This window comes from Rhinopithecus roxellana, chromosome 4 (genome assembly GCF_007565055.1).
Source record: "Rhinopithecus roxellana isolate Shanxi Qingling chromosome 4, ASM756505v1, whole genome shotgun sequence".
NCBI classification, from domain to species: domain Eukaryota; kingdom Metazoa; phylum Chordata; class Mammalia; order Primates; family Cercopithecidae; genus Rhinopithecus; species Rhinopithecus roxellana.
In genome coordinates this window covers 168,648,733-168,675,876 of record NC_044552.1, presented here as the reverse complement: position 1 = coordinate 168,675,876, position 27,144 = coordinate 168,648,733, and the positions used below count along the sequence as shown (strand labels likewise).

The following is a 27,144-nucleotide window of genomic DNA, read 5'->3' as shown; positions in this document are numbered from 1 at the left end:
CAACTAATACAGATTGATTATGAAATGAAGAATTTAGGATTTTAAAGCAGTTATTATAAATAGAATACAAAGGAAACTATCCTTATAATGAATAAACAAATTAGAAATCACAGTAGAGAAATAAAACTATGTAAAAGAACCAGAGAGCCTTCTAGAATTAAAAAAAAACTTACATGAAATAAAAATTTCTACATGGCCTTCACAGATTTACACAGGATAGAAGAAGTAGTGAACTTGAGTGAGATCAATATGAATTATACAGTCTGAAGAGCAGAGAATGAAATAAAAGAAAAACTTCAGTGATTTGTGAGAGCATGTCAAAATGTTTAACATGTATGTAATTGGAATATCAGAAATACATTTGACTAAATAATAGTGGAAAATCTTCAAATTTATTGACAAGTAGAAATTTATAGATAAAAATCATACTAAATCTCAAAGAGAATTTATGTAGAGAATGAAAATAAAAAGGAAGCTACAGTAAGGCTCATCATAGACAAACTGCTAAAAGCCAAAGATAAAGAGAAAATTTTGAAAGAAGTTTAGGAAAATCGCACATTACATATAAGAGATTAGCAGATAAGTTTTTTCATATCTCATTACAACAGTGGAAGCCAGGAGGCAATACGGCATCTTAAATGTGCTGAATGGAAAAGTAAACAGAAGCAGTCAATTTAGAATCTACATATAGTTAAAATTTACTCCAATAATGAAAGTGAAAGAAATTTTAAAATAAACAAAGGCTAAGAAAATATTTGTCAGCAGACCTGCCTTTCAAATAATGATAAAGAAAATTCTTCATGTTGAAAGACAGTGCTACCAGATGAATAGTTGGATTTTCAGGATGGAAACAGGGAATTGCACATAGGTAAGTGAGTATAGAAGCCTGTTATTTTTCCTTTTAACTTGTTTTAAATACATCTGATTGATTTTTTAAAACAAAATTATAACACATACTGGGGTTTATTTTGTACTTAGAAATAAAATAGTGCATGGGATAGCTGTAGCATAAAGGACAGGGGAATTGTATAATGGTAAATCAATCTGTATGGTTCAAGTTCCTCGCATTTTATATAAAGTGGCACAATATTCCTAATGCCTTGGAAATATTTATAATTTTTGTTTGACTTTGCAATAGAAATGTCAGTATAAACTAAGGATTACTTTGTAAAAATATTTGGTATTCCGCTAATCTATACACAGAAAGACCTAGAAATGACAACTCATTGTAGTAAACAGCCCTAGGGTCCAGCTTCTAATCTCTAAGTCTTATTTCCTAAGGATTCTTTTTTCATTTGTAATCTAATTTGGTCTTTTAAATTGTGGAAAGCAGTTATGTAGTTTCCATATATAACTAGGTACCTTCAGAAATTTACTTCCATTCCAGTCCCTGTCCTTCATCTTCCCTCCCTAGCTTCCTCTACGGCTGTGCTGTTAAACATGGTAGACAATTGCCCTGCATAGCTATGTAAACTTGTATTAATTAAAATTAAAAATTCAGTTCCTTAATTATATTAGTCCTATCTTAAGTGGTCAATAGCACGTGTAGCTAGTGGTTACCATATTGTAAAATTCAGATTATATAATATTTCTATCATTACAGAAAGTTCTATTACACAGTACTTCCTTAGGAAAGCACTAAAAATTAGTGCAAAGAGGTATAGCTCATACATAAATTTTACAATTAAAAAGCCAGAGTAAGGTGGAGAGGAAAGAATAAAAGAACAGGAAATGGATGGGGAAAAAAAGAAAACAAATAGGAAAATAGTAGTTCTAAATGCGTCCATATCAATAATTGCACTAAATGCAAATGAACTAAATATTCTAATTAAAATACAGATTTTCAGAGTGAATAAAAAAGGAAGATACAACTGTGTGCCGTCTTTAAGAAATTAACTTTAGCATTAAGATGGTGGATGAGAGGTAGGACTAGCTTGCAGCTCCTGCTCAGACAGACAAAACATTGTGTGGAGACTTACATCGTGAACTATTGCTTCAAGAACTACCGCAGGAACATACTAGGAAAGATGACAGAATCCACAGACCCTTTGAAGGAACGGGATCACTGCTGCAGGCTCACTGAGAGATGGAAAAACTGTGAGTCTGCTTGCTTTCTCGACAGAGAAGCTTGTGGTCTGGGTCAAGTTCTCAGCCCTGATCACTGGCTGCCTGGAAATAGACTTGGTGATGTCGAGGGGCAAGTAGGAATGAGACCGGTCTTTAGGACTGCCAGCTGCATGAGAGCATGGTGAGGCTGGTGACTGCCAGTTTTCCCCACTTCCCTGGCGATTTGTATGACTCAGGAGAGGCAGCCACAATCACCCTGGAAATATAACTCCACTGGACTGGGAACCACTCACCCATCTCCCACAGCAACCACTGCAAACCTTGCCCAAGGAGAGACTGAACTCAGACACACCTCTCTCTGCCCCCTCCTGGTGGTCTTTTTTTACCCTCCCTGGTAGCGGAAGACAAAGGTCATAATCTCTTGGGAACTCTATGGCCCTGCCCACTGCCTGAGAATCCTGAATACTTAACCAGGTGTCTCTAGGGCAAGTTTGCATCCTCCCTATAGGATCACAGCTGATGCCCTCTTGAAATTGCCACCTCCTGGCTGGAGGCCAAGCAACACAAAACCAGCGCACTGAACAAAAACACAACCAAGGAGCCTCACAGAGTTTGCTCCCCTGTCACCTCCACCAGAGCGGGTACTGATATCCATAGTTGCAAGACCCGAAGACAGATCACATCACAAGACCCTTTGCAGACATTCCCCACTACCAGCCCAGAGCCTGGTAGCTCTGCCAGGTGACTAGACCCAGAAGAGCAAAAACAATTACCATAGTTCAGCTCTCAGGAAGCCCATTCCTAGGGGAAGGAGAAAATACTACATCAAGTAGTGTCGGGATAAAAGGATCTGAACAGCAGCCCTTGAGTCCCACATCTTCCCTTTGACATAGTCTACTCAAATGAGAAGGAACCGGAAAACGATTCTGGTAATGTGACAAAACACGTTTCTTTAACACCCCAGATGGTCATACCAGCTCATCAACAATGGATCCAAACCAAGACAAAACCTCTGAATTGCCAGAAAAATAATTCAGAAGGTTGATTCCTAAGCTAATCAAGGAGCACCAGAGAAAAATGAAGTCCAACTTAAAGAAATTAAATACATGATACAGGATATGAAAGGAAAATTTTTCAGTGAAATAGCACAAAGTAAGAACAATAACCTGCTCCTGAATGATCATTGGACCAACAATGATATCAAGATGGAAATTAAAAAATTTTTGAACCAAATGATAGTAGTGACACAACCTATCAAAACCTCTGGGATACAGCAAAAGCAGGGCTACGAGGAAAGTTTATAGCATTAAATGCCTACGTCAAAATGCCTGAAAGAGCACAAATATACAATCCAATGTCACACCTGATGGAACTAGAGAAACAAGAATAATCCAAAACCAAACCCAGGAGGAAAAAAGAACTAATGAACACCAAGCTGAGAATCAAAGAACTCAACCTGTTTTACAATAGCTGCAAAAATAAATAAATAAATAAATAAATAAATAAATAAATAAATAAATAAATAAAATACTTAGGAATATACCTAACCAAAGACATGAAAGACCTCTACAGGGAAAACTACAAAACACTGCTGAAAGAAATCAGATAACACAAACGAATGGAAAGACATTTCATGTTCATGGATGGGTAGAATTAATATTGTGAAAATGACTATACTGCCCAAAGCAATTTACAGATTCGATGCAATTCCCATCAAAATACCACCATAATTCTTCACAGAACTAGAACAAACAATCCTGAAATGTATATGGAGCCAACAAAGAGCCCAAATAGCCAAAGCAAGACTAAGCAAAAAGAACAAATTTGGAGGCATCACATTACCCAACTTCAAATTATTCTACAAGGCTACAGCATGGTACTGGTATAAAAATAGGCACATAGACCAATGTAACAAAAATAAAGAACTCAGAAATAAAGCCAAATACAACCAACTGGTCTTCAACAAAGCAAACAAAAACAAAGTGGGGAAAGTATACCCTATTCAAAAAATAGTGCTGGGTTAATTAGCAAGCCATATGTAGAAGAATAAAACTGGATCCTCATCTCTCACCTTATAGAAAAATCAACTCAAGATCAATCAAAGACTTAAATCTAAGATCTGAAACCATAAAGATTCTAGAAGATAACATCAGAAAAACCAAACCCCTCTAGACATTAGCTTAGGTAAAGACTTTATGACTAGGAATTCGAAAGCAAATGCAACAGAAACAAAGATAAATAGATGGGACTTAATTAAATTAAAAAGCTTCTGCCCAGCAAAAGAAATAATCGGCAGAGTAAACACACAACCCACAGAGTGGGGGAAAATCTTCACAATTTTTACATCTGACAAAAGACTAGTATCCAGAATCTACAAAGAACTCAAACAAATCAGCAAGAAAAACACAAACAACCCTATCAAAAAGTGTGCTAAGGATGTGAATAGACAATTCTCAAAAGAAGATATACAAGTGGGCAACAAGCATATGGAAAAATGTGCAATATCACTAGTTATTAGGAAAATGCAAATCAAAACCACAATGTGATACCACCTTATTCCTGCAAGAATGGCCATTAAAAAAAAAAAAAAAATAGATGTTGGTGTAGATGCAGTGAAAAGGGAACACTTTACACTGTCAGTGAGAATGTAAACTAGTATAACCACTATGGAAAACAGCGTGGAGATTCTTTAAGGAACTAAAAGTAGATCTACCATTTCATCCTGCGATCCCAGTGCTAGGTATCTACCCAGAGGAAAAGAAGTCGTTATACAAAAAAGATACTTGCAAATACATGTTCATAGCAGCACAATTTGCAATTGCAAAAATATGGAGCTGCCCACATGCACATCAGTCAATGAGTAGATAAAGAAAATATGGTGTATATGTACACACACACACACTATGGGATACTACTCAGCCATAAAAAGATCAGCCAGCTGATCTTTGATAAAGCAAACAAAAGCATAAGGTGGGGAAAGCACACCCTATTCAAAAAATGGTGCTGGGATAATTAGCAAGCCACATGTAGAAGAATGAAACTGGATCCTCATCTTTCACCTTATGCAAAAATCAACTCCAGAAACATCCAGCAACCTGGATGGAATAGTCTCCGCTATTATTCTAAGTGAAATATTTAGGAATGGAAAACCAAACATTGTATGTTCTCACTCCTATGTGTGAGCTAAGCTATGAGGGCACAAAGGCATAAGAATGGTACATCAGTCTTTGGTGACTCACGGGAAAGGGTTGGGGGTGGTGAGGGATAAGAGACTACACACTGGGTACAGTGTACACTACTCAGGTGATAGTTCACCATAGTCTCAGCAATCACCACTAAGAGAACTTATTCATGTAACCAGACACTATCTGTTCCCCAAAAACCTATTGAAATAAAAATAAATTAAATAACTAAAAATACCATACAATCTGTTCCCCTAAAACCTATTGAAATAAAAATAAATTAAATAACTAAAAACAGCACACAAGTGGCAAATATATATACACACGTGTGTGTATATATATGTGTGTATGCGTGTGTGTATATATATATATATATATATATCAGATTTCAATAACATTTACCAGTAAAAAAGAAATTAACTTTATTTTTTCTGTGGATACTTAGATAATAAAATAAATATATTCTGATTCATTTTAATTACAGGTAGCTTAACATCACCTAAGTTGCAGGTTGTTGATAACGATCTCTACTGAACTATAATTAGAAACAAAATGAAATTACATTTTAGGTGGTAGAAAATGTAGTTAACCAGTGTTAAAGATGATAATGTATTTATCATAATTTTTCACATGTCAAACTGTGATAATTTATAAAAGTATATGGCAGAATGTTTGGCATATAGTAGGCACTCAATAAATGGTAGAAAGTATTATCAGTGTTGGTATGTTTAATTAGTCATGATGCATAGTGTGGATATGAAAGCAAAACTATTAAATAATATTTTTTAAAATTGGTTATGCTCAGAGGATGATTGAGAATCAATTTATTATCTTGAAACTTGTTTACTAAAATAACAGCATTTATTATGCCATTCCTGTATGAACTTGTTTTAGCCCATTTTCACACTACTATGAAGAACTACCTGAGACTGGGTAATTTATAAAGAAAGAGGTTTAATTGACTCATAGTTCCACTTGTCTAGGGAGGCCTCAGGAAACTTACATTCAGGGAGGAAGGTGAAGGGGAAGCAAAGCACACATCATACATGGCTGCTGGAGAGACAGAGAGTGAAGGGGAACTGCCAAACACATTTAACCCATGAGATCTCGGGAGAACTCACTATCATGGGAACAGCATGGGGGAACTGCACCCATGATCCAGTCAGCTCCCACCAGGTCCTTCCTTTGGCATGTAGGGATTACAATTTGAGGTGAGATTTGGGTGGGGACAAAGAGCCAAACCATATCAGAATTCCACCACTGGGTAACCAAATAGTAGGTGAAAGTAGTGCCTCTTTTTCATGAATTATCCCAACTAATAATTCTTTTTAAATGATGGAATTAGAATGTCACCATTTGCAGTCTGCAAGAATTAATTGAGCCACCTTAACATCACTAAAACAGAAATGGCTAAACATTATTAATATGCCCTCTAATGAAAGAATAAACCACCATCTCTAGTCTTACCAAGGTATCTAACTTGATCAAGCCTTTGGATTCGCTACCAGTTTGCAGAATATGGAAACTGCATATATCCAAAGGATGGAAGAACAGGGTGAACTGCTGCCTGACTGTGTGCTTCCTAAAATCCAGACTGGTTAAAACTTTACGGGTCAAATGGCCTGAGCTTGTCAACAGACGAAATGAAAAGAAAGGCGAGGGAGAAGATGAATGCCTGTAGATTAAAAGAAGTTTTAAATGACATATCAAGTCTTGAAAATTGTAAAGACAAAATTATACTGTCTAGATATGTACACCTGAGAAGTAAAACCACAAGAGAATCTTTGAAAATGATTATTGTAAAGGTCAGGATATTGGGTGTTGTGGAGGGATGGCAGGGGAGGTAATTGTAGGCACAGAGAAGGCTCTCTGGGGCAGGTGGCAGAGTTCTAGAAGAAATTCACTTGAAAGATAAAGATAAGTTGGATGGAAAAAATATATATAGAGAAGCAACATACATTAGAAAACTGACATGGCTACATTTAGTGTCAGAGATAAAGAAAAGGAAAAACTATCAGATTAAGAGACACATTTTATAATGATAATATGAATATGGTCAAAACACCAGAAAGACATAATCATAAATCAGTATGATCCTAACAAAATATTTAAAATATGTGTAGTATTGAAATAGAATTTAAGGAAGAAATAGGCAAATCTACAATCAGAGTTGAAGATTTTAACATTTCTCTTAGCAATTGATAGAACAGATCAAGAGCTCTCTGTTAAGAATTATGTGATATGAATACCACTATTAACCACTTGGTTTTATACAATATTATACTCGGTGACTGCAGAATACACATTCTTTTCAAGAACACATGGCATGTCCTCAAAGATAGACCATGTTGGGCTAAATGCAAGTCTAAATAAATTTAAGACAATTGGAATAATATGAAGCATATTCTATAACCACAATGAAATTAATTAAAAATCAAGAACTAGAAACTAGAAAAAAAGATATTTGGAAATTAAGCCACATACTTATAAATAACTTGTAGCTCAAAGAGGTCACAAGGGAAATTAGGAAGTATTTCAAATTGGATGCAAATAAAAATACATCAGAATTTGTGTCATAGTTGAAGCAGTCCTAAGAGGGATATTTTTAACTGTAATATTTATATTAGAAAATAAGAAAGATCTAAAATTATTGACTCAAGTTTCCACTCAAAGGGAGTAGAAAAAGAAGGGCAAATTACACCCAAAACCATTGCAACAAGGGAAATAATAAACATTAGAGCAGAAATCAGTGAAACAGAACAAACTAAAGAGAAGTAACAAATCCAAATGTGATTTTTGGAAATGATTATTAAAAGTGATAAACCTCTCACTAGATTGATGACAAAAATAAGAGAGATCCAAAATTACCAATATCAAGAATGAAAGAGGGGTAAGACTAATGAGTCCACAGATATTAAAGGTTAATAAGTGAATATTATGATTTGCTTTATGTCATTATCTCAACCACTAAGATCTAATTGGCAAAGTTTCTTTAAAAGTAGGGTTACCAAAACTGACTCAATAAAAAAAAAAAAAAAATAGGTATGCATTTGTTAAAGAAATTGAATTTGTCATTAAGAACCTTCTTACACAGAGAAAAACAGATGGTTTCACCAGTGGATTCTATGAAACATTTGTAGGAGAAAGAACACCAATCTCACACAAGGTTTTTCAGAAAACAGATAGAGGAAACGCTAATTTATGAGGCCAGTGTAACACTGATATAAAAACATCACCAAAAAAGAAGAAAGTTATAGATCTGTAGCCTGATGAATATAGACAGAATGCTTTTTAAAATACTATACTATGAATTGTAATTCAGCAGTGTATAAAAGGACCGTTTATTATGATCAAGTGGGGTTTATTTCAGGAACATAAAGTTGGTTAAACGTTTCAGTACGAAAATACAACTTACCATGTTAAAGAATAAAAAGAAAACTCTTAATATTATTTCAACATATGTAGAAACATTTTACTAAATTTCATACACATTTATGATAAAAATTCAAATGATTTAATCCATAATCTGATAAATGCTGTGTTTGGAAAGCATACAGTTAGCATCATCTTTAATGGTAAAATATTGACTCTAAATTTGGTTGACTCTTACCACTTTTATTTACGTTATATTATATAAGTATAATAAGGCAAGAAAAAATAGAAGGCATACAGATTGGAAAAAAAGATGTAAAATTATTTGAAGATGGCTTGATTCTCTCCTCCAAAAACAAGTATCACCCCTTTCACTCCACCAGCCCAAACAAAAGATCCTCTCCCTGAATCTAAGTGCTTTCCTAGTGTCTTTTAGTGGTTTACATCATAGCAGACTTTAGAGCAAGCTTGTAGAACCTGCGGCCCATGGGCTGCATTCGGCCCAGGACAGCTTTGAATGTGGCGCAGCACAAATTCATAGCCTTGCTTAAAACATTATGAGATTTTTGTTTGCAGTTTTTATTTTTATTTTCTTAGCTCATCAGCTATCGTTACTGTATTTTACGTGTGGCCCAAGACAATTCTTCTTCTTCCAATGTGGCCCAGGGAAGCCAAAATAATTGGACACCCCTCCTTTAGAGTAGTGAGACTCTGCTTCAGAAGACAGGTGTTCCTTACAATGGTCTTACAGTTGTACATATTAAGGTTTAAAATAGATAATGTATATAAATATTGATACTATAGCATTTGGCCAAAAATAAGTGCTCATATAATGATAGCAGTTAAATTTTTATCACTATTCAGTCTTCCTCCTCCCCTTCTTGTCCATACTACTTTAAAGAATAGAATATTTTATACACATAGTCTTCACTGACCTTTCCTTTACTCCTAAGGCATGTATTCCCCGAACACTAACCTTTTGAGTAACTATTTGATCATTCTGTCTATTGGACATGTTTTCAATACATCTGTGTTCTAATAGGTGTAATGTATCTCTGACAGTCTTACAACTTCCAAATTCTAATTTGTTTCTTTATTCCTTTATATTGTCTACCCTCAAAACCACTACTTTTCTGAAAATACTTTGCCCCCTTTTTTTTCCCTAGAGGGTAAAGATAGAGCTCATTAACATAGCACTTCTCTGTCTGACTGTCTGCCTGCTACGTATACAGTCTTACCTCTCACCTCTGCCTACATTGCTGAAGAGTGTCATCCTTATATCACCCCATTGCTCTCCATATTGTACTAATGTCAGAACATTTAGGCACTATTTTAAGTGATTTAATAGTGTATTTTGTCCTGCACTGCACTATGAGTCCTTGAGGGCAGGGACCATGCCTTTATTCATATTTTCATTGTTAGCATTTGGCACAATTACTGATAAGCAGCTAGCACTAAAATATTTTTAGTGAATAAATAAGTGAATAGAAGATCATTATCAACCTGAAAGATTTTAATTTAAAAGAACACTTCTTGACTTGGAGAATTAATTTTATACTTTAGTCTTAAAAATATATCAAACTTTGACTTTTCATTAGTTTCCTTATCATTATTGCATAAAGTCTCATTCTTCTATTCAAAGCATTGATGACATAGATTTATGTTTTGTGCTACTATAAATTTTAAGATAATGTCTGATATTAGCGACATCTTATAATGTGTGTTTGTGGGAGCCAATAATTACATTGTATATATTTTTATTCCAGAAATGCTTAATACATCACAATTTTGCAGTAAGCTAACATCTTTTAAAATGCCCAATGTGTGAGAAATGAATGTATTTCTTCTAGAAGCAAGCTGCTGAAATCTTCTCAACCTTCTTTAAAATTCTGTTCAGGTTGTTTTAGTTTGAATACAGTTGTTGAATTATTTTTACCTAAAGTTTTACTTGATTTGCTTAGAGTAGCATGTCACACCTTACCTTGATTGTATGTGGTCCACATCATTTTATTTCTTACGTGAAGAGAGGTTCCATAATTGTGAACTGAATTCTTCATGTATAAATAATATAAAAATGCTCAATATACTATTGCTATATGTGATTTATAAAGATTATATTTCTTTTTCTACCCAAATAGACATTTTTAAAGGCTTTTTTGTAAACTTTTGTGATTATGGTAGAAAAGATTCTGTAAACATAAAGGATTTATTCATGATCGTATCCAAATATTGCTGGATTAATATTAAGGACATTAAAACATGTTTGCAGATTTAAATTACAAAGCATTATTACCTTGTATTTTTTGGTTCATCTGTATTCTCAGGATAAACTAGATTGGATTAAAAATAAATCTGTAATGAAATCTGTTCTATTAATCATCTTTCTAGTTAATACCCGGTGATTAGAGAAGTTCATACAGTAGTTTCCTAGGTGAACCCTCCAGTTTTTCTGCAGTTTATTGTATGTATAATGAATAGACATATTTCTCAAACATTCTTTCCTTGGCAATTTTTTTCTTCCTTTTCTATAGTGCGTACTATAGTGAAAATGTAAAGCAGAAAACTTTACAGTTATAAGTAAGTACAATTAATATAATGCAAGCAAAAGATATAAGTATTGGCAGAATATAGGGCTTCTGGATGTGGATGGAGTTAATTGGAAAGTCTTTAGAAAAGACGTGACATATTTTGAAGACATGTCAAATGGGCTAATGAGTAAGTGGAGGGCAGGAGAAGTGTGTTACTAGGATACAAAAGTACGTATAGGTGGCAGTCAGTTGAAGGAGACCACAGGCATATTTGATTGACTGAAGTGGTGACTTCATGCTGAGGAATACTAGGAAATGAGGCTTTTGAGACTGTGAAGAGTAGAATCGTGTCAATTAGAGAAGTGCCTTGAAAGCCATGCTAATGAGTTTAGATTTGATGGTTAGTGATGAGCAACCACAGCATGCTTTTGAACTAGGGAGCCCAAGAATGAATGTGGCTGAGAAAAATATTCTAGTTGTGTTTAATAAGATGCAATGAGAGTGAAGAGCTTAAATATTTCATGGAGAGATTGGTAAAATTGCACCAGCAAATGAGTTAGCTTTGATGGGAAAAGCCATGGCTTTTAAAAATTAGCTATCATATTTAGGTTAGTTGGATTTTCAGTGAATGTAGTTAAAAGATAGCCTCATGATCTGAGGGCAAAAATATATAGAATTTATTATCTTGCCCCAGAGTCCCTAAGTATTATTCTCTTGCATTTTCTTACGTATTGGATATGGCAGTGCAAAGAATGAGAAAGATGGATTATTGAATTTTTGTCAGAACCAAACTTTTAAGAGATACATGATATTTTAAAGCATATTCCAAATTTCATATATGTATGTAATGGTTGTTACATCATGCGTTGTCAGCTTATAGAGTATTGCTGTTCATGTTAACTGTTTTGTACTTATCATATATGTAACATATTTCAAACTTACGGGAATTAGGTATATTTAAAAATTAGCTCTCAAAGTCATACAGATACGAAACTACATTAATGACTCTCCGTGGATGTGGTTGACAAAAATGAATCATTTAAATGATTGTTTTCTTTCCCTCTAGTCTTTTTTAGCACTGGTGAACTTGTTATCCTATCCTACTATTTATGAGCTGATAAGGAATCAAGATCTTCCTAATAAAACAGAATATTCTCTTCGTGAAGTCCCAACATGTGTTATTGTAAGTCATTTTCTTTAACTCTTTCTCTGTTATAAATGCTACTGTTTGCGATTGGTAGTAAAAATGCAATTTGACCAAAAAGAGAAAAAAGAAGCATTATGTAATGGCATTTATGGGCTGATTTGATTAATCATGCATGAATTATATCAACTTTTGAATTTTCTGTGCATGGATTCTTTGATCCAAGTCACCTAACATTCCCAACACCTATCAGAATACGAGGCTAACTCCAACCAGGAAAGAGACTTGGCATAAATAGAAGTATACTTGTGAGTGATTTTTAGATGGCTCATTACATTATTAGTCAAACCAGTGATGCTCCTTCATTGGCTAGGATTAGTAGGAATAAATTGTATCCACGGAGTCCACTACATTTCCTGCTTATATTTTAATGAACTACATATTATTGCCCCATGAGGGCAGTATATACAAATTTTTTTAATTTGAGACCTAGGTTGTACTAATATTCACAGTTAAGTAACTTGTTTGAATCATTAAGGGATATTTAGTTCCTTATCTTTTTTTTTTTTTTTTTTTTTTTTGAGACGGAGTCTCGCTCTGTCGCCCGGGCTGGAGTGCAGTGGCCGGATCTCAGCTCACTGCAAGCTCCGCCTCCCGGGTTTACGCCATTCTCCTGCCTCAGCCTCCCAAGTAGCTGGGACTACAGGCGCCCGCCACCTCGCCCGGCTAGTTTTTTGTATTTTTTAGTAGAGACGGGGTTTCACCATGTTAGCCAGGATGGTCTCGATCTCCTGACCTCGTGATCCGCCCGTCTCGGCCTCCCAAAGTGCTGGGATTACAGGCTTGAGCCACCGCGCCCGGCCTAGTTCCTTATCTTTGGGTACATTTATGAATTAACCCAGAAACATACGTGTATATGCATATAAGCATTAGTAAAGACTTACTTGATATTGAAATTTTATTATTGGTCACTCTTTTTCATTTTCTGGTCACTTCATCCTATGTGATACTGTTTTTATAAACATAGTTTTGCCCTTTGGAATACATTTAAACCTATTAACCCTAAATACTTAGATTTTTAAAAATTTCGTCTACTTTGGGAAACTTTTAATAGCTTATATGATGTGAAATACAAAGATAGGTACTTCTGTCATTTAACATTAACTTAGATTCTCTTATCTTCTTTTCCTTGAAGTTTTTTCAGTTGTATTTTGTGCTTACTTGTATGTTGGCACTTCAACATACAAGTCTACCTGTTGAGTACAGGTAGACTTCAGAATTATTGTGGGTTCAGTTCCATACCACAACAATAACATGAATATTGCAATAAAGGAAGTCACACAAATTTTTTGTTTTCCCATGTGAAAGTTATGTTTACACTGTAGTCTAAAGTGTACAGTAGAAATATGTCTAAAAAATGTTTATTGCTTAATTAAAAGTACTTTATTGCTAAAAATGCTAATGAACATCTGAGCCTTCAGTGAGTTGTTTTGCTGGTGGAGAATCTTACCTCACTGTCGATGGCAGCTGACTGATCAGTGTGTTGTTTGTTATGGGCTGGGGTGGCTCTGGCAATTTCTGAAAATAAGAGATCAGTGAAGTTCACTGCATCAGTTGACTCCTTTCATGAAAGATTTCTCTGAAGTATTTGATGCTTTTTGATAGCATTTTACCCACCGTAGAACTTCTTTTAGAATTGAAGCCAATCCTCTCATCCCACTCACTGCTTTATCAAATAAGTTTATGCAATATTTTAAGTCCTTTGTTGTTATTTCAACAATGTTCACAGCATGTTCTACAGGAGTGGATTCCATCTTTGCTCATCCATAAGAAACAACTCAACTCCTCATCTGTTTGATTTTGGTCTTAGGATTGCAGTGATTCAGTCACATCTTCAGGCTCCACTTTTAATTCTAGTTTTCCTGCTATTTCCACCACGTCTGTAGTTACTTGTTCTACTGAAGTACTGAACTTCTTTAAGTCATCCATTAGGGTTAGAATCAGCTTCTTCCAAACTCCTTTTAATGTTGATATTTTGACCTCTTTTCATGAATCACAGATGTGGCATCTTAATGGTGAATTCTTTCCAGAAGGTTTTCAATTTACTTTGTCCAGATCTGTCAGAGGAATCGCTATTTATGGCAGCTATAGCCTTACAAAATATATTTCTTAAATATTTGAAAGTCAAAATTACTCCTTGATTTATGGGCTACAGAATGAATGTTATGTTAGCAGGCACAAAAACAATACTAATCTCCTTAAACATCTCCATCAGAGCTCTTGGGTGACCTGTTGCATTGTCAATGAGCAGTAGTATTTTGAAAGGAATCTTTTTACTGAGCAGTAATTTTCAATGGTAGGCTTAAAATACGCAGTAAACCCATACAGTCACATATGTACTGTCATTTACTTTATTTTTCCATTTATATAGCATAGGCAGAGTAGATTTTCCAGTGCTCCAGTATTTTTGGAATGGTAAATGAGCATTGGCTTCTGCTTAAAGTCACCATCTGCATTAGCTCTTAAGAAGAGAGTTAGCCTATCTTTTGATGCTTTGGATCCAGGCATTGACTTCTCCTTTCGAGCTATGAAAGTCCTAGATGATATCTTCTTCCAATATAAGGCTGTTTTGTTTGCATTGAAAATCTCTTGGCCGGGTGTCGTGGTCCATGCTTGTAATCCCAGCACTTTGGGAGGCCGAGGTGGGGAGATCACCTAAGGTCAGGAGTTCGAGAGCAGCCTGGCCAACATGTTGAAACCCCGTGTCTACTAAAAATACAAAAATTAACTGGACGTGGTGGCACGTGTCTGTAATCCCAGCTACATGGGAGGCTGAGGCAGGAGAATCACTTGAACCTGGGAGGTGGAGGTTGCAGTGAGCCTAGATTGAGCCACTGCACTCCAGCCTGGGCGACAGAGTGAGACTCAATCTCAAAAAAAAAAAAAAAAAAAAAAAAAAAAAAGAAAAAAGAAAAAGAGAAAAAGAAAAATCTCTTTAATGTAGCTAACTTCATCAATTATCTTAGCTAGATCTTCTGGATAACTTGCAACTTCTACATCAGCACTTGCTACTTCACCTTGTACTTCCATTTACTCAGACAGCTTCTTTCCTTGAATCCCATGAACCAACCTGTTAACTTCAAACTTTCCTTCTGTAGCTCCCTCATTTCTCTCAGCCTTATTAAAGTTAAATAGAGTTAGAGCCTTCTGTGGGTTAGTGTTTGGCTTAAGAGAATGCTGTGGTTGGTTTGATTTTCTGTTCAAATCACTCAAACTTTCTTCATATCAGCAATAAGGTTGTTTCATTTTGTTATCGTTCATGTGTTTCCTGGAGTAACACTGTTAATATCCTTAAAGAACTTCTTCTTTGCATGTACAACTTGGCTAATTGGCAAAAGGGGCCCAGCTTTTGTCTTGTCTTAGCTTTTGACATGCTGTCTTCACCAAGCTTAGTCACTTTTAGCTTTTGATGTACAGTGAGATACACTCAACTTTTCCTTTTATTTGAACCCTTAGAGGTTTTTTAAGGTTACTAATTGCCATCATCTTGATATTGTTGTGTCTCAGGTAATAAGGAGGCCCCAGGAGAAAGAGAAAGATAAGTGAATGACCAGTTGGTGGAACAATAAGAACAACATTTATCCATTAAGTTTGTTGTCTTATCTGGGTACGGTTCATGGTGCCCCAAAATAATTACAATAGTAACATCAAAGTTTACTAATCACGGGTCATCATAACAGAATAATTATAAAAAGTTTGTAATGTTGTGAGAATTACCAAAATGTGATTCAGAGACACAGAGTGAACACATGCTGTTAGAAAAATGACACCAGTAAACTTGTTTGACGTAGCATTGCTACACATCTTAAATATGCAAAAAAGCATATTATCTGCAAAGCACAATAAGTGACATGCAATAAAATAAGGTATGCCTGTAGTTTCATCGTTAGTCATTTATGTGTCTAGATTTCCCACTACAATGGGAGTACCTTAAAGAAAGTAGGCTGTCTTCAATGTATATAAATCTAGCACATTATATGGAACCAGTGAAAATAATTATTCTAATATGATTGGTTTTATTAGATTGATTATGGGAAACAAGTACAAATTAGTTTTATGATATAGTCCAAAATGATGGCTTCAATGTTTGTTCTCTTAAGTTTTCATGTGTCTCTGTGGGGTATATTCAACTATATCTTTCCACTTATGGAAAAATTTGTTTTCTGTTTGGTCTTAAGACAGTTGACTGCAGTTATATTACTCTGTTTCTCCCAAAGACATTATGTTTTAACCCTGTAGAAAGATCACTGCTTTCTGTCATGATTTAAACATGTATATGGGTTCCTTTTAAAACAAACAACTCTTTTGATCTATGCCTTCTTTTATTTACCACACTGTAGTTTTCTTTCTTTCCCTCCACCCTAAGCTTCCTGAAAATTTTGCCTGTGCTTTAAGTCTCTACATTTTTTTCTCTTCTGTAAACTGTGGAAGCCACCATAATCTGGCATCTTTGCCCAACTACCTAACTTAAATTGTTCTGCCAAAACCCAATAAATATATAATTCCTAATCTAATGGAACCTCCCTGTATTAGTTTGTCATGCGCTAATAAAGACATACTTGAGACTGGGTTATTTATAGAGGAAAGAGGTTTAGTTGACTCACAGTTCAGCATGGCTGGGGAGACCTCAGGAGACTTACAATCATGGTGGAAGGGGAAGCAAACACATCCTTCATCACGTGGCAATAGGCAAGAGAAGTGCTGAGCAAAGGGGGAAAAGTCCCTTATAAAACCATCATATCTGGTGATAACTCACTATCATGAAAACAGCATGGGGGTAACTGCCCCCATGATTCAGTTACCACCATGTTTCTTCCATGACATATTGTGTGTTAGTCAGGGTTCTTTAGAGGAACAGAACTAATAGGATATGTCTCTCTCTCTCTCTCTCTCTCTCTCTCTCTCTCTCTCTCTCTCTCTATCTATCTATATCTGTATATCAAAGGGAGAAAGATGTAGGCTGAGAGGCTAGGCCAGTCTAGTCTTTTCACATTTTTCTGCTTGCTTTATATTCTAGGCACACAGGCAGCTGATTAGAGGGTGCCTACCCAGATTAAAGGTGGGTCTGCCTTTCCCAGCCCACTGACTCAAATATTAATCTCGCTTGGCAACACCTTCACAGACAAACCCAGGATCAAAACTTTGCATCCTTCAATCCAATCAAGTTGACACTCAGTATTAACCATCACATGTGGAGATTATGGGAACTACAGTTCAAGATGAGATTTGGGTGGGAACACAACCAAATCATGTCACATCCCTACACCCTTTAACTTAATTTACCACTTTGGAATATTTGACATGGTTTGTTTACTCCTTAGTGTAATTCTCTCCTTCTGTGACTGTGGCATTACTTACTTCTTGTTCTCTTCCTTCTTTTCTGGTCTCTCCTGCATAGTTGTCATTGTAGACTTCTTTTCCTTTGTTTGTCCTATGGCCTCCAGAGTGTTCTCATCCAATTCCATGGCTTCAGTTATGCACTGACAACTCTTTGACCTATATGACTTGACTGCCAATTTTATAATTAGAACCCTACCAGACAATGGACATCTGGAACAGTCACAGGCGTCTTAGTCTTACTGTGTCTACAGCTGAATGTAATGTTTTCTCTTTCCCAAATCAATTCTGTTTCCTGTTTTTCTCAGTGTATGGTACTATTAGTCACACAATTTAGTGAACTGGAAACCTGGAAATCATTATTGATTCTTCCCTCTCTGATAGACTTTGCCTCCCTAACACCTTGATCTTGTTTTCTTTCTGTATTCATTTTCTAAAAATTCTTATTTTAGCTTCAGTGGTACATGTGTAGGATTCTTATATAGGTAAACTCATATTACAGAGATTTGTTGTACAGATTATTTCATCACCCAGGTACTAAGCCTAGTACCTAATAGTAATCTTTTTTGTTCCTCTCCCTCCTCCACCCCTACCCTCTAATAGGCCCCTAGTGTCTGTTGTTCCCCTCTTTGTGTCCATGAGTTCTTATCATTTAACTCCCACTTACACCTGAGAACATGTGGTATTTGATTTTCTGTTCGTGCATTAGATTGTCACCAACTCCATTTATGTTCCCATGAAAGACATGATCTTGTTCTTTTTTAATGCTGCATAGTATTCTATGGTATATATGTCCACATTTTCTTTATTCAATTTGCCATTGATGGGCATTTAGGTTGATTCCATGTCTCACCTTACCCAAGTTCTCTCTGGGTAAGATTATGACACAAAGCTGGAGAGTTGATGTACCTCTGAGGTAGGACACTAAAGGTATATTGCTGGCCTTTCCAGCTGAAAGCAAATTGCTTCTGGTGGGCCTTATGGACAGGAACAGAGATAAAGGCATTTGCCAAGTCAATGGCTGCATACCAGGTACCAGGAGATGTGTTAATTTACTCAAGCAATGAAACTGCATCTGGTACAGCAACTAGCATTTTTCAAGATCCATGTGTTTGCTGTTGTAAATAGTGCTGCAGTGAACATTTGTATGCATGTCTTTTTGGTTGAATGATTTATATTCCTTTGATTATATACCTAGTGTATTCGTCAGGGTTCCCTAGAGGCATAGAACTAATAGGATACTATATATATAAAAAGAGGAGTTTATTAAGTATTAACTTACAAGATCACAAGGTCCCAAAACAGGCTATCTACAAGTTCGAGGAGTGAGGAGAGTCAGTCCAAGTCTCAAACTCAAGAACTTGGATTCCAATGTTTGAGTGCAGGAAAGCATCCAGCATGGAAGAAATATGTAGGCTGGGAGGTTAAGCCAGTCTCACCTTTTCATGTTTTTCTGCCTGCTTTATATTCAAGGGCAGTTGATTAGATTGTGTCCACCAGATTAAAGGTCTGCCTTCCCCATCCCACTGATTCAAATGTTAATTTCCTTTGGCAACACCCACACAGACACACCTAGGATCAGTACTTTGCATCCTTCAATCCAATCAAGTTGACACTCACTATTAACCATCACAAGTTCACCTCTTGTCAACTTGAAGCCATAGTCATACGTTCAGTTTCCACAAAAGCTCAGCAACAGGCCAAGTGCTGCCTCTCAGAAGGAGAGCAGTTATCTGAAGAAGGCAGGGCCTTGCTCCAAAATCTTAGCGACCTCTGCTGTGATTCACCTATGGGGGTCTGCCAAAGGCTCCAGACAGCATCTCTATCTGCCACTGATGCCTCAAGCACCATTGGATCTGCTGGGTCATATGGCCCAAGTGGCACAGCAGCTTGCACAGCAGCCTGGGTCTGTTGCAGAGCCTTCTCCTGTTCTGGACCCCACTGAAAACTAGCAGCCTTTCAGGTCATTCAGTAAATGGGACAGAGTAACACACCCAAGTGAGGAATGTGTTGCCTCCAAAATCTAAATAGGCTTACTAGGCATTGTGCCTCTTTCTTGTTTGTAGGAGGGGCCAAATGCAACAACTTACTTTTCGTGTTAGAAGGAATATCTTGACAGACCCCACACCACTGGACCCCTAGACATTTTACTGAGGTGGAAGGTCCCTGAATTTTAGTTGGATTTATTTTTCATCCTCTGGCATGCAAATGTCTCAGCAATAAGTCCAGTGTGTTTGCTACTTCCTGCTCACTTGATCCAATCAGCTTAGTTATCAATGTAATGGACCAGTGTGATATCTTGCAGAAGCAAAAAGTGGTCAACTTCTTTCTGGATAAGATTATGATACAAAGCCGGAGAGTTGATATACCTCTGAGGTAGAACAGTAAAGGTTTATTGCTGGACTTGCCAGGTGAAGGCAAATTGCTTCTGGTGGGCCTCATGGATAGGAATGGAGATAAAGGCATTTGCCAAGTCAGTGGCCGCATACCAGGTACCAGGAGATGTGTTAATTTACTCAAGCAATGAAACCACATCTGGTACAGCAGCTGCAGTTGGAGTCACCACTTCGTTAAGCTTAGGATAATCCGGTAGCATTCTTCAAGATCCATCTGTCTTCTGCACAGGCCAAATAGGAGAGTTGAATGGGGCTGTGTTAGGAATCCCCACCCCCGTGTCTTTCAAGTCCTTGATGGTGGCACTAATCTTTGCAGTTTCTCCAGGGATATGATATTATTTTTGATTTAGTATTTTTCTAGGTAGAGGCAGGTGTAATGGCTTCTATTTGGCCTTTCCCACCGTAATAGCCCTCACCCTACCAGTCAGAGAACGTAGGTGGGGGTCCTGCCAGCTGCTAAGTATGTCTATGACAATTATGCATTCTGGCACTGGGGAAAAGACTACAGGGTGAGTCCAGAGATCCACTGTACACACTGTAAGTTGGAACTGAGGTAAAACTCCATTAATTACCTGATGACCATAAGACACTGTTTTACCTGGAGGATAACAGTGACATTTTGGATCCCCTGGAATCAACATCAGCTCAGAGCCAGTGTCCATCAGTCCCCAAAATGTCTGATCATTTCCCTTTCCCCAGTGCACAGTTGCCCTGAGTAAAAGGCCAGAGGTCATCTTGGGGAAAGATGGGAGAAAAATTCACTGCGTAAATTGTCAGTAATGTAGTGGGATCCTTCCTTGAGGGGACCCAGCCTCCCCTTCATGCAAGGGATTCTGAATCTATAAACTGGCTTGTCTGGAAATGGATTGAGGGGCCGTGATTCTCTGTTTTTATAGTTCGAAGTAGTCTTTTGTCCGTTCAACCTAGAAGTTTTCTGCTTATATTAATGAAGTAGGAATGCAGTAGGCTTCCTATCAGTTTCACTTCTAGGAACACCGTGATTAGCCAATGCCAGAGCTAAACAGGAGTCAGACTATTCTGATTGCTGTTTTGTCTCTGGTGTCCATTACAGTAGCTACATCCACCTGGCCTTTGACAGTTGAGTGCCACTCTTTGGCTGTCGCTACCTCGGGATCCAGTTATTCTTATTTTATTTAAATTTTGTACTTGAGTGAATTCGGTTCCCACATTTAGATCTGACATGCAGAGAAGAGCAATTACAGGGCTCTTCAAAGATGTAGGTGAGACTCTCACAAATCTATTTTGCAAGGCATTGGTCAAGGATATATCTTCTGGAACCTCCCAGCTGGAATGAGTAGATCTAAAGCTACTAATCAACTTCACCATCTTAATCTCCCTAAGACTTGAGATCCCTTCCTCTGCATTAAACCAAGGGACATCAGGAGTTTCCAGCATGCTCAAATTGGGCCATCTTTTAATCCGTATTTCAACTAACTGAGCAACTAAATGATTAGAACATTTTTCAACTCCTCGAGCTGCAACATTAAATGCAGAGGCCCTACTTAGTCGGGCCAAATCAATACATTCAGCCTGATTCAGCTCTATGTTCCTCCCACCATTATCCCATAACCTTAATATCCATTCCCATGCCTGTTCTCCAGATTTCTGTTTATATAAATTGGAGAACTCAAGCAGCTCTTTTTGAGTGTAGTGCGTTTCCTCATAGATCATGCTCTCAACCTCACCTTTAGGGCCTGCACGACTTTAGTGCAGTTATAGGTCTAGAAGGAAACAGGGTGTTGGGGCTAGCTCCTGAGGAGAATCAACATTCTTTTGCCTGACAACTGCCTCAGGGGAGGCCATCACTTTTGCCTCAGGCAGTTCAGGGTTTATCTCCTCCCACAAAAGTGGAAAGGCTGATGGCACCATGGGTTGGGGAGGGGATGTTGTCACTACTGGGGATGGGGAAGCTGTTTCTTCTGGCAAAAAAAGGTTCATCAGAGTGTACAAACTTGGTGTCCCCAGTTCTACAGGGTCCTCACACATGTACCCATTCAAAGTTGTAGGGTCCCATTCTGTTCCAATCAATGCCCTCACTTTAACAGTAGACAGCTGGCGAGGCTGTGCATGCAGCTTTGGTTGCAGGTCAGCCACTCACATGATAAGAACTTATGCCTGTTTTTCCACAATTTCTGCTCTTTCTCTGCAGGAGATAAAACTCTCACTCAGGGCAATCTTAGCAGATTTGAGGCTCAGTATCTGCTTCTGAAGCCAGGAGACAGAATCTCTGAGTTCATCATTTTCTTTCATCACTTTGTTCACTGAACTTAGGAGCAGCCAACCAACTTCATTATGTTCCTTGGATTTCCACATACGGTCAAACCGTATTACATATAGAGTCACTGAATTCCTTGCCTCTCATAAGTGGTGAATTAGAAGTGTCAAATACGTTTATTTTGCATAACTCTCTAAACAGTTCATGCCAGTGACTATCAGTGTTCTCCATACTTTTAGAAGGAGAGTCCTCTAGAAACCCCAAAACTAATGAAAGAATTCCAACCTTAATATTCTCTTCCTCTAGAACTACTCCTGGTACCAAAATCTGTATTAGTCAGGGTTCCCTAGAGAGCAGAACTAATAGGATAGATATAAATATACATATAAAGGGGAGTGTATTAAGTATTAATTTACACAATCAGAAGGTTCCACAATAGGCTGCCTGCAAGCTTGAGGAGCAAGGAGAGCCAGTCTGAGTCTCAAAGCTAAAGAACTTGGAGTCTGATGTCTGAGGGAAGGAAGCATCCATCACAGGAGAAAGATGTAGGCTTGGAAGCTATGCCAGTCTTGTCTTTTCATGTTTTTCTGCCTGCTTTATGTTCGCTGGCAGCTGATTAGATGGTGCCCATCAGATTAAGGGTGGGTCTGCCTTCCCTAGCCCACTGACTCAGATGTTAATTTCTTTTGGCAACACCCTCACAGACATACCCAGGGTCAGTACTTTGCATCCTTCAATTCAACAAGTTGACACTCAGTATTAACCATTACACCCAGTAATGGGATTTGCTGGGTTGAATGGTAGTTCTATTTGTCGGTCTTTGGGGACAATTGCCACAATGCTTTCCACAATGGTTGAACTAATTTATACTCTCAGCAACAGTGTGTAAGTGTTCTCTTTTCTCCACAATTTCAACATCATCTGTTACTCTTTTACTTTTTTGGTAATAGCCATTCTGACTGGTGTGAGATGGCGTCTTAATTTGGTTTTGATTTGCATGTCTCTAATGATCAGTAATATTGTGCTTTTTTCATATGCTTCTTGGCTGCATATATGTCTTCTTTTGAAAAGTGCCTGTTCATGTCCTTTGCCCATCTTTTAATGGGATTTTCTTTTTGCAAATTTCTTTAATTTTCTTATAGATGCTGGATATTAGATACTTGTCAGATGCATAGTTCATAAATACTTTCTCTCATACTGTAGGTTGTTTAGTGTGTTGATACTTATGCTGTGAGGAAGCACTGAAAGTTAATTAGATCCCATTTGTGAATTTTTGCTCTTGTCGCAATTGGCTTTGGTGTCTTTGTCATGAAATTGATGGCAGTGGTGGCCCATCTGGAGCAGTGGCTGCCATGATGCCAGCTTCATTGTGGAAGGCAAGACTGGGGCTGCATGCCCCATGGAGCTGGTGGTAGTCCCACCCTCCCAGGCACAGCTGCAACCACTCAGCTGCCTGTGGGTAGACAGTGGTGGGTCCCTGGTGAAGAAGCCACACCTTTGAGTCAGGGTTGGCCTGAAGTATGAGGACCAGGCTACCAGTTCTGCAGACCGGAGTGAGGACTTAATGGTGCTTTTTCCGAGCCTGACTGTGGTTGCCCATGGACCAATCAGCATGCACTTTGTTCCCTCTGAAGTCCATAAAAGCCCCAGACTCAGCCAGACATGGGCAGATGTTGGGATGCCCTGCCTGTGGAGAGGAGCTACACACCGTGCGTCTCTTCTCAGCTGAGAGCTGAGCAGACATCAGGACGACCTACCTGTGGAGAGGAGATATACATTGTGGGTCTCCTCTCAGCTGAGTGCTGAGCAGACATCAAGACGACCAACCTGCAGAAAGTCTTTACTTCTGGTCTCCTGAGAGCTGTATTGTTGCTCAATAAAGCACCTCTTTGCTTTGCTCACCCTCCGGTTGTCTACATACTTCATTATTCTTGGATGTGGGACAAGAACTTGGGACCCACCAAATGGGAGGACTGAAAGAGCAATAACACAAACAGGGCTGAAACACGCCTCCCACTCATGCTCACCCTGTTGCGGGCAATGAGAAAGAGAGAAGAGAGAAAGAAAGAAGAACTTTAGCCCTTCACGTAGCCCAGACCTAGGAGATCCTTGATCCATGGCTGTGACACCCTCTTTGGGACTCTGTGGTTCCTGGCATCTCCAGGATTTTGGACACTGCTGTGTTTCCTGGTGCCCATAGTAGAAGCTGCTTGCTTTATGCCTGGTCCAGCTGCAGCTTAACAGGGAGCTGGCACTCATGCCAGTGCTTGGACCTGCCCACCCTGCTGCAGCTGGCACACCTGGTTTTGAGCAGTGGCTGGACCCCATGCTCATTCACTCACACACGTAACCCTCACCCCTTCATGTCTGGCTCATCCTGGGCAGGCATGGGATCTGCGTTGGTAGCATGAGCTGAGCACAGCTTGCCAGGCCGAGTGGCAAGTGGGTGGAATGAACCCAGTGGGCCTGAGCAAAATTCAGGCAAAGGTGCCACAGGCCACACAGGTTTCCAGCTGGTGAATCAACACTCCAAGCATCCAAAGGCAAAATGTTTGCCTGTTTGTATGTCGGAATGGTATTGCCTATATTGTCTTCCAGGGTTTTTATAGTTTTGGGTTTTACTTTTAAGTCCTTAATCCATCTTGAGCTAATTTTTGTATTGATATAAGGAAAGGGGGTCCAGTTTCAACTTTCTGCTTATGGCTAGCCAGTTGTCTCAGCACATTTATCAAACAGGGAGTTCTTTCCTCATTGCTTGTTTTTGTCAGCTTTGTTGATGATCAGATAGTTGTAAGCATGCAGCCTTATTTCTGGGCTTTCTATTCTATTCCATTGATTGTCTATTTTGGTACCAATATTATACTATTTTGATAACTATAGTCCTTCCAAGTCAGGTAACATGATGCCTCCAGCTTTGTTCTTTTTGCTTAGGATTGCCTTGGCTATTCAGGCTCTTTTTTGGTTTCGTATGAATTTTCAAATATTTTTTTCTAGTTCTGTGAAGGATGTCATTGTTAGTTTGATAGGAATATCATTGAATCTATAAATTGCTTTGGGCAGTATGCCCATTATAATATTGATTCTATCCATAAACATCGAATGTTTTTCCATCTGTTTGTATCATCTCTGAGTTCTTTAAGCCATGTTTTGTTATTCTCATTGTAGAGTTCTTCTTCCTGGTTTTCTGTACTCCTAGGTATGGTATGGTATGGTATGGTATGGTATGGTATGGTATGGTATGGTATGGTATTTATTTCATTTCATTTCATTTCATTTTTGTGGCAGTTGTGAATAGGATTGAATTCCTGATTTGTCTCTTGACTTGGCTATTGTTGGAGTATAGGAATGCTAGTGATTTTTGTGCATTGATTTTGTATCCTGAATCTTTTCTGAAATTGTTTATCAGCTGAAGGAGCTTTTGGACCAAGACTCTTGGGCTCTCTAAATATAGAATCATGCCGTCTGCAAATAGGGAAAGTTTGGCTTCCTGTCTTCCTATTTGGATGACCTTAATTTCTTTCTCTTACCTGATTGCTCTGGCCAAGACTTGCAATACTATGTTGAATAGGGATGGTGAGAGAGGACATCCTTGTCTTGTGCCAGTTTTCAAGGAGAATGTTTCCTGCTTTTGCGTAAATGGTATGATGTTGGCTGTGAGTTTGTCATAGAAGGTTTTTATTATTTTGAGCTATGTTCCTTCAATATCTAGTTTATTGAGAGTTTTTAACACGAAGGATGTTGAAGTTTACTGAAAGGCTTTTCTGCATCTATTGAGATGATCATTTGGTTTTTGTCTTTAGTCCTGTTTATGTGATGAATTATGTTATTGATTTGCATATGTTAAACCAACCTTGCATCCATGGGGTAAAGCCTACTTGATGGTGGTGGATTAGTTTTTTGATGTGCTGCTGTATTTCGTTTGCAAGTATTTTGTTGAGGATTTTTGCATCAAGTTCATCAAAGATATTGGCCTGGGCTTGGCATGGTGGCTCACAGGTAATTTAGAGGCCCCAGGAAGGTGGATCACCTGAGGTCAGGAGTTCGAGACCAGCCTGACCAGTGTGGTGAAACCCCGTCTCTTCTAAAAATATAAATCTAGCCAGGCGTGGTGGCACATGCCTGTAATCCCAGCTACCCAGGAGGCTGAGGCAGGAGAATTGCTTGAACCCAAAAGGCAGAGATTGCAGTGAGCTGAGATTGTGCCACTACACTCCAGCCTGGGCAACAAGACTGAAACTCCATCTCAAAAAAATATATATATCTATAAATATAAATAGATAAAAAAGATATTGACCTGAAGTTTTTTTTTGTTGTTGTTGTTGTGTCTCTGCTGGGTTTTGTTATCAGAATGATGCTGGCCTCATAGAATGAGTTAGGTAGAAGTCCTTCTCTGCAATTTTTTGAAATAATTTTATTAGGAATGATACCAGCTCTTATCTATACATCTGGTAGAATTCAGCTGTGAATCCACCTGGTCCTGGGCTTTTTTTGGTTGGTAGACTATTTATTGCTGATTCAATTTTGGAGTTTGTTACTGGCCTTTTCTGAGAATCACTTTGTTCCTAGTTCAGTCTTGGGGGAGCATATGTGTCCAGGAATTTATCCATTTCTTCTCGGTTTTCTAGGTTGTTTGCATAGAGGTGTTCATAGTAGTCTTTGTTATTTGTATTTCTTTCATGTCAGTAATTACATCCCTTTTGTCATGTGTGTGTGTGTGTGTGTGTGTTGGGTTTGTTCATTCATTTATTTATTTATTCAGCAGATACACAGGGAGTGCCTGCCGTTTGCTCGGCACTGTGGTCAAGGAACTGTGTGTGCAGTG

The 27,144-nt window shown here is 37.9% G+C and overlaps 1 protein-coding gene across 2 annotated transcripts in view; it reads left to right on the top strand.

The window, feature by feature from the left end:
• Positions 1–27,144, top strand: part of TBC1D32 (TBC1 domain family member 32) — a 255,150-nt gene that overhangs the window by 89,858 nt on the left and 138,148 nt on the right. For both annotated transcript variants that reach the window (XM_030929510.1, XM_030929511.1), the window contains one exon: positions 12,216–12,332. In XM_030929510.1, coding sequence (XP_030785370.1) covers positions 12,216–12,332 — 117 coding nt within the window. The remainder of the gene's footprint in view (positions 1–12,215; positions 12,333–27,144) is intronic.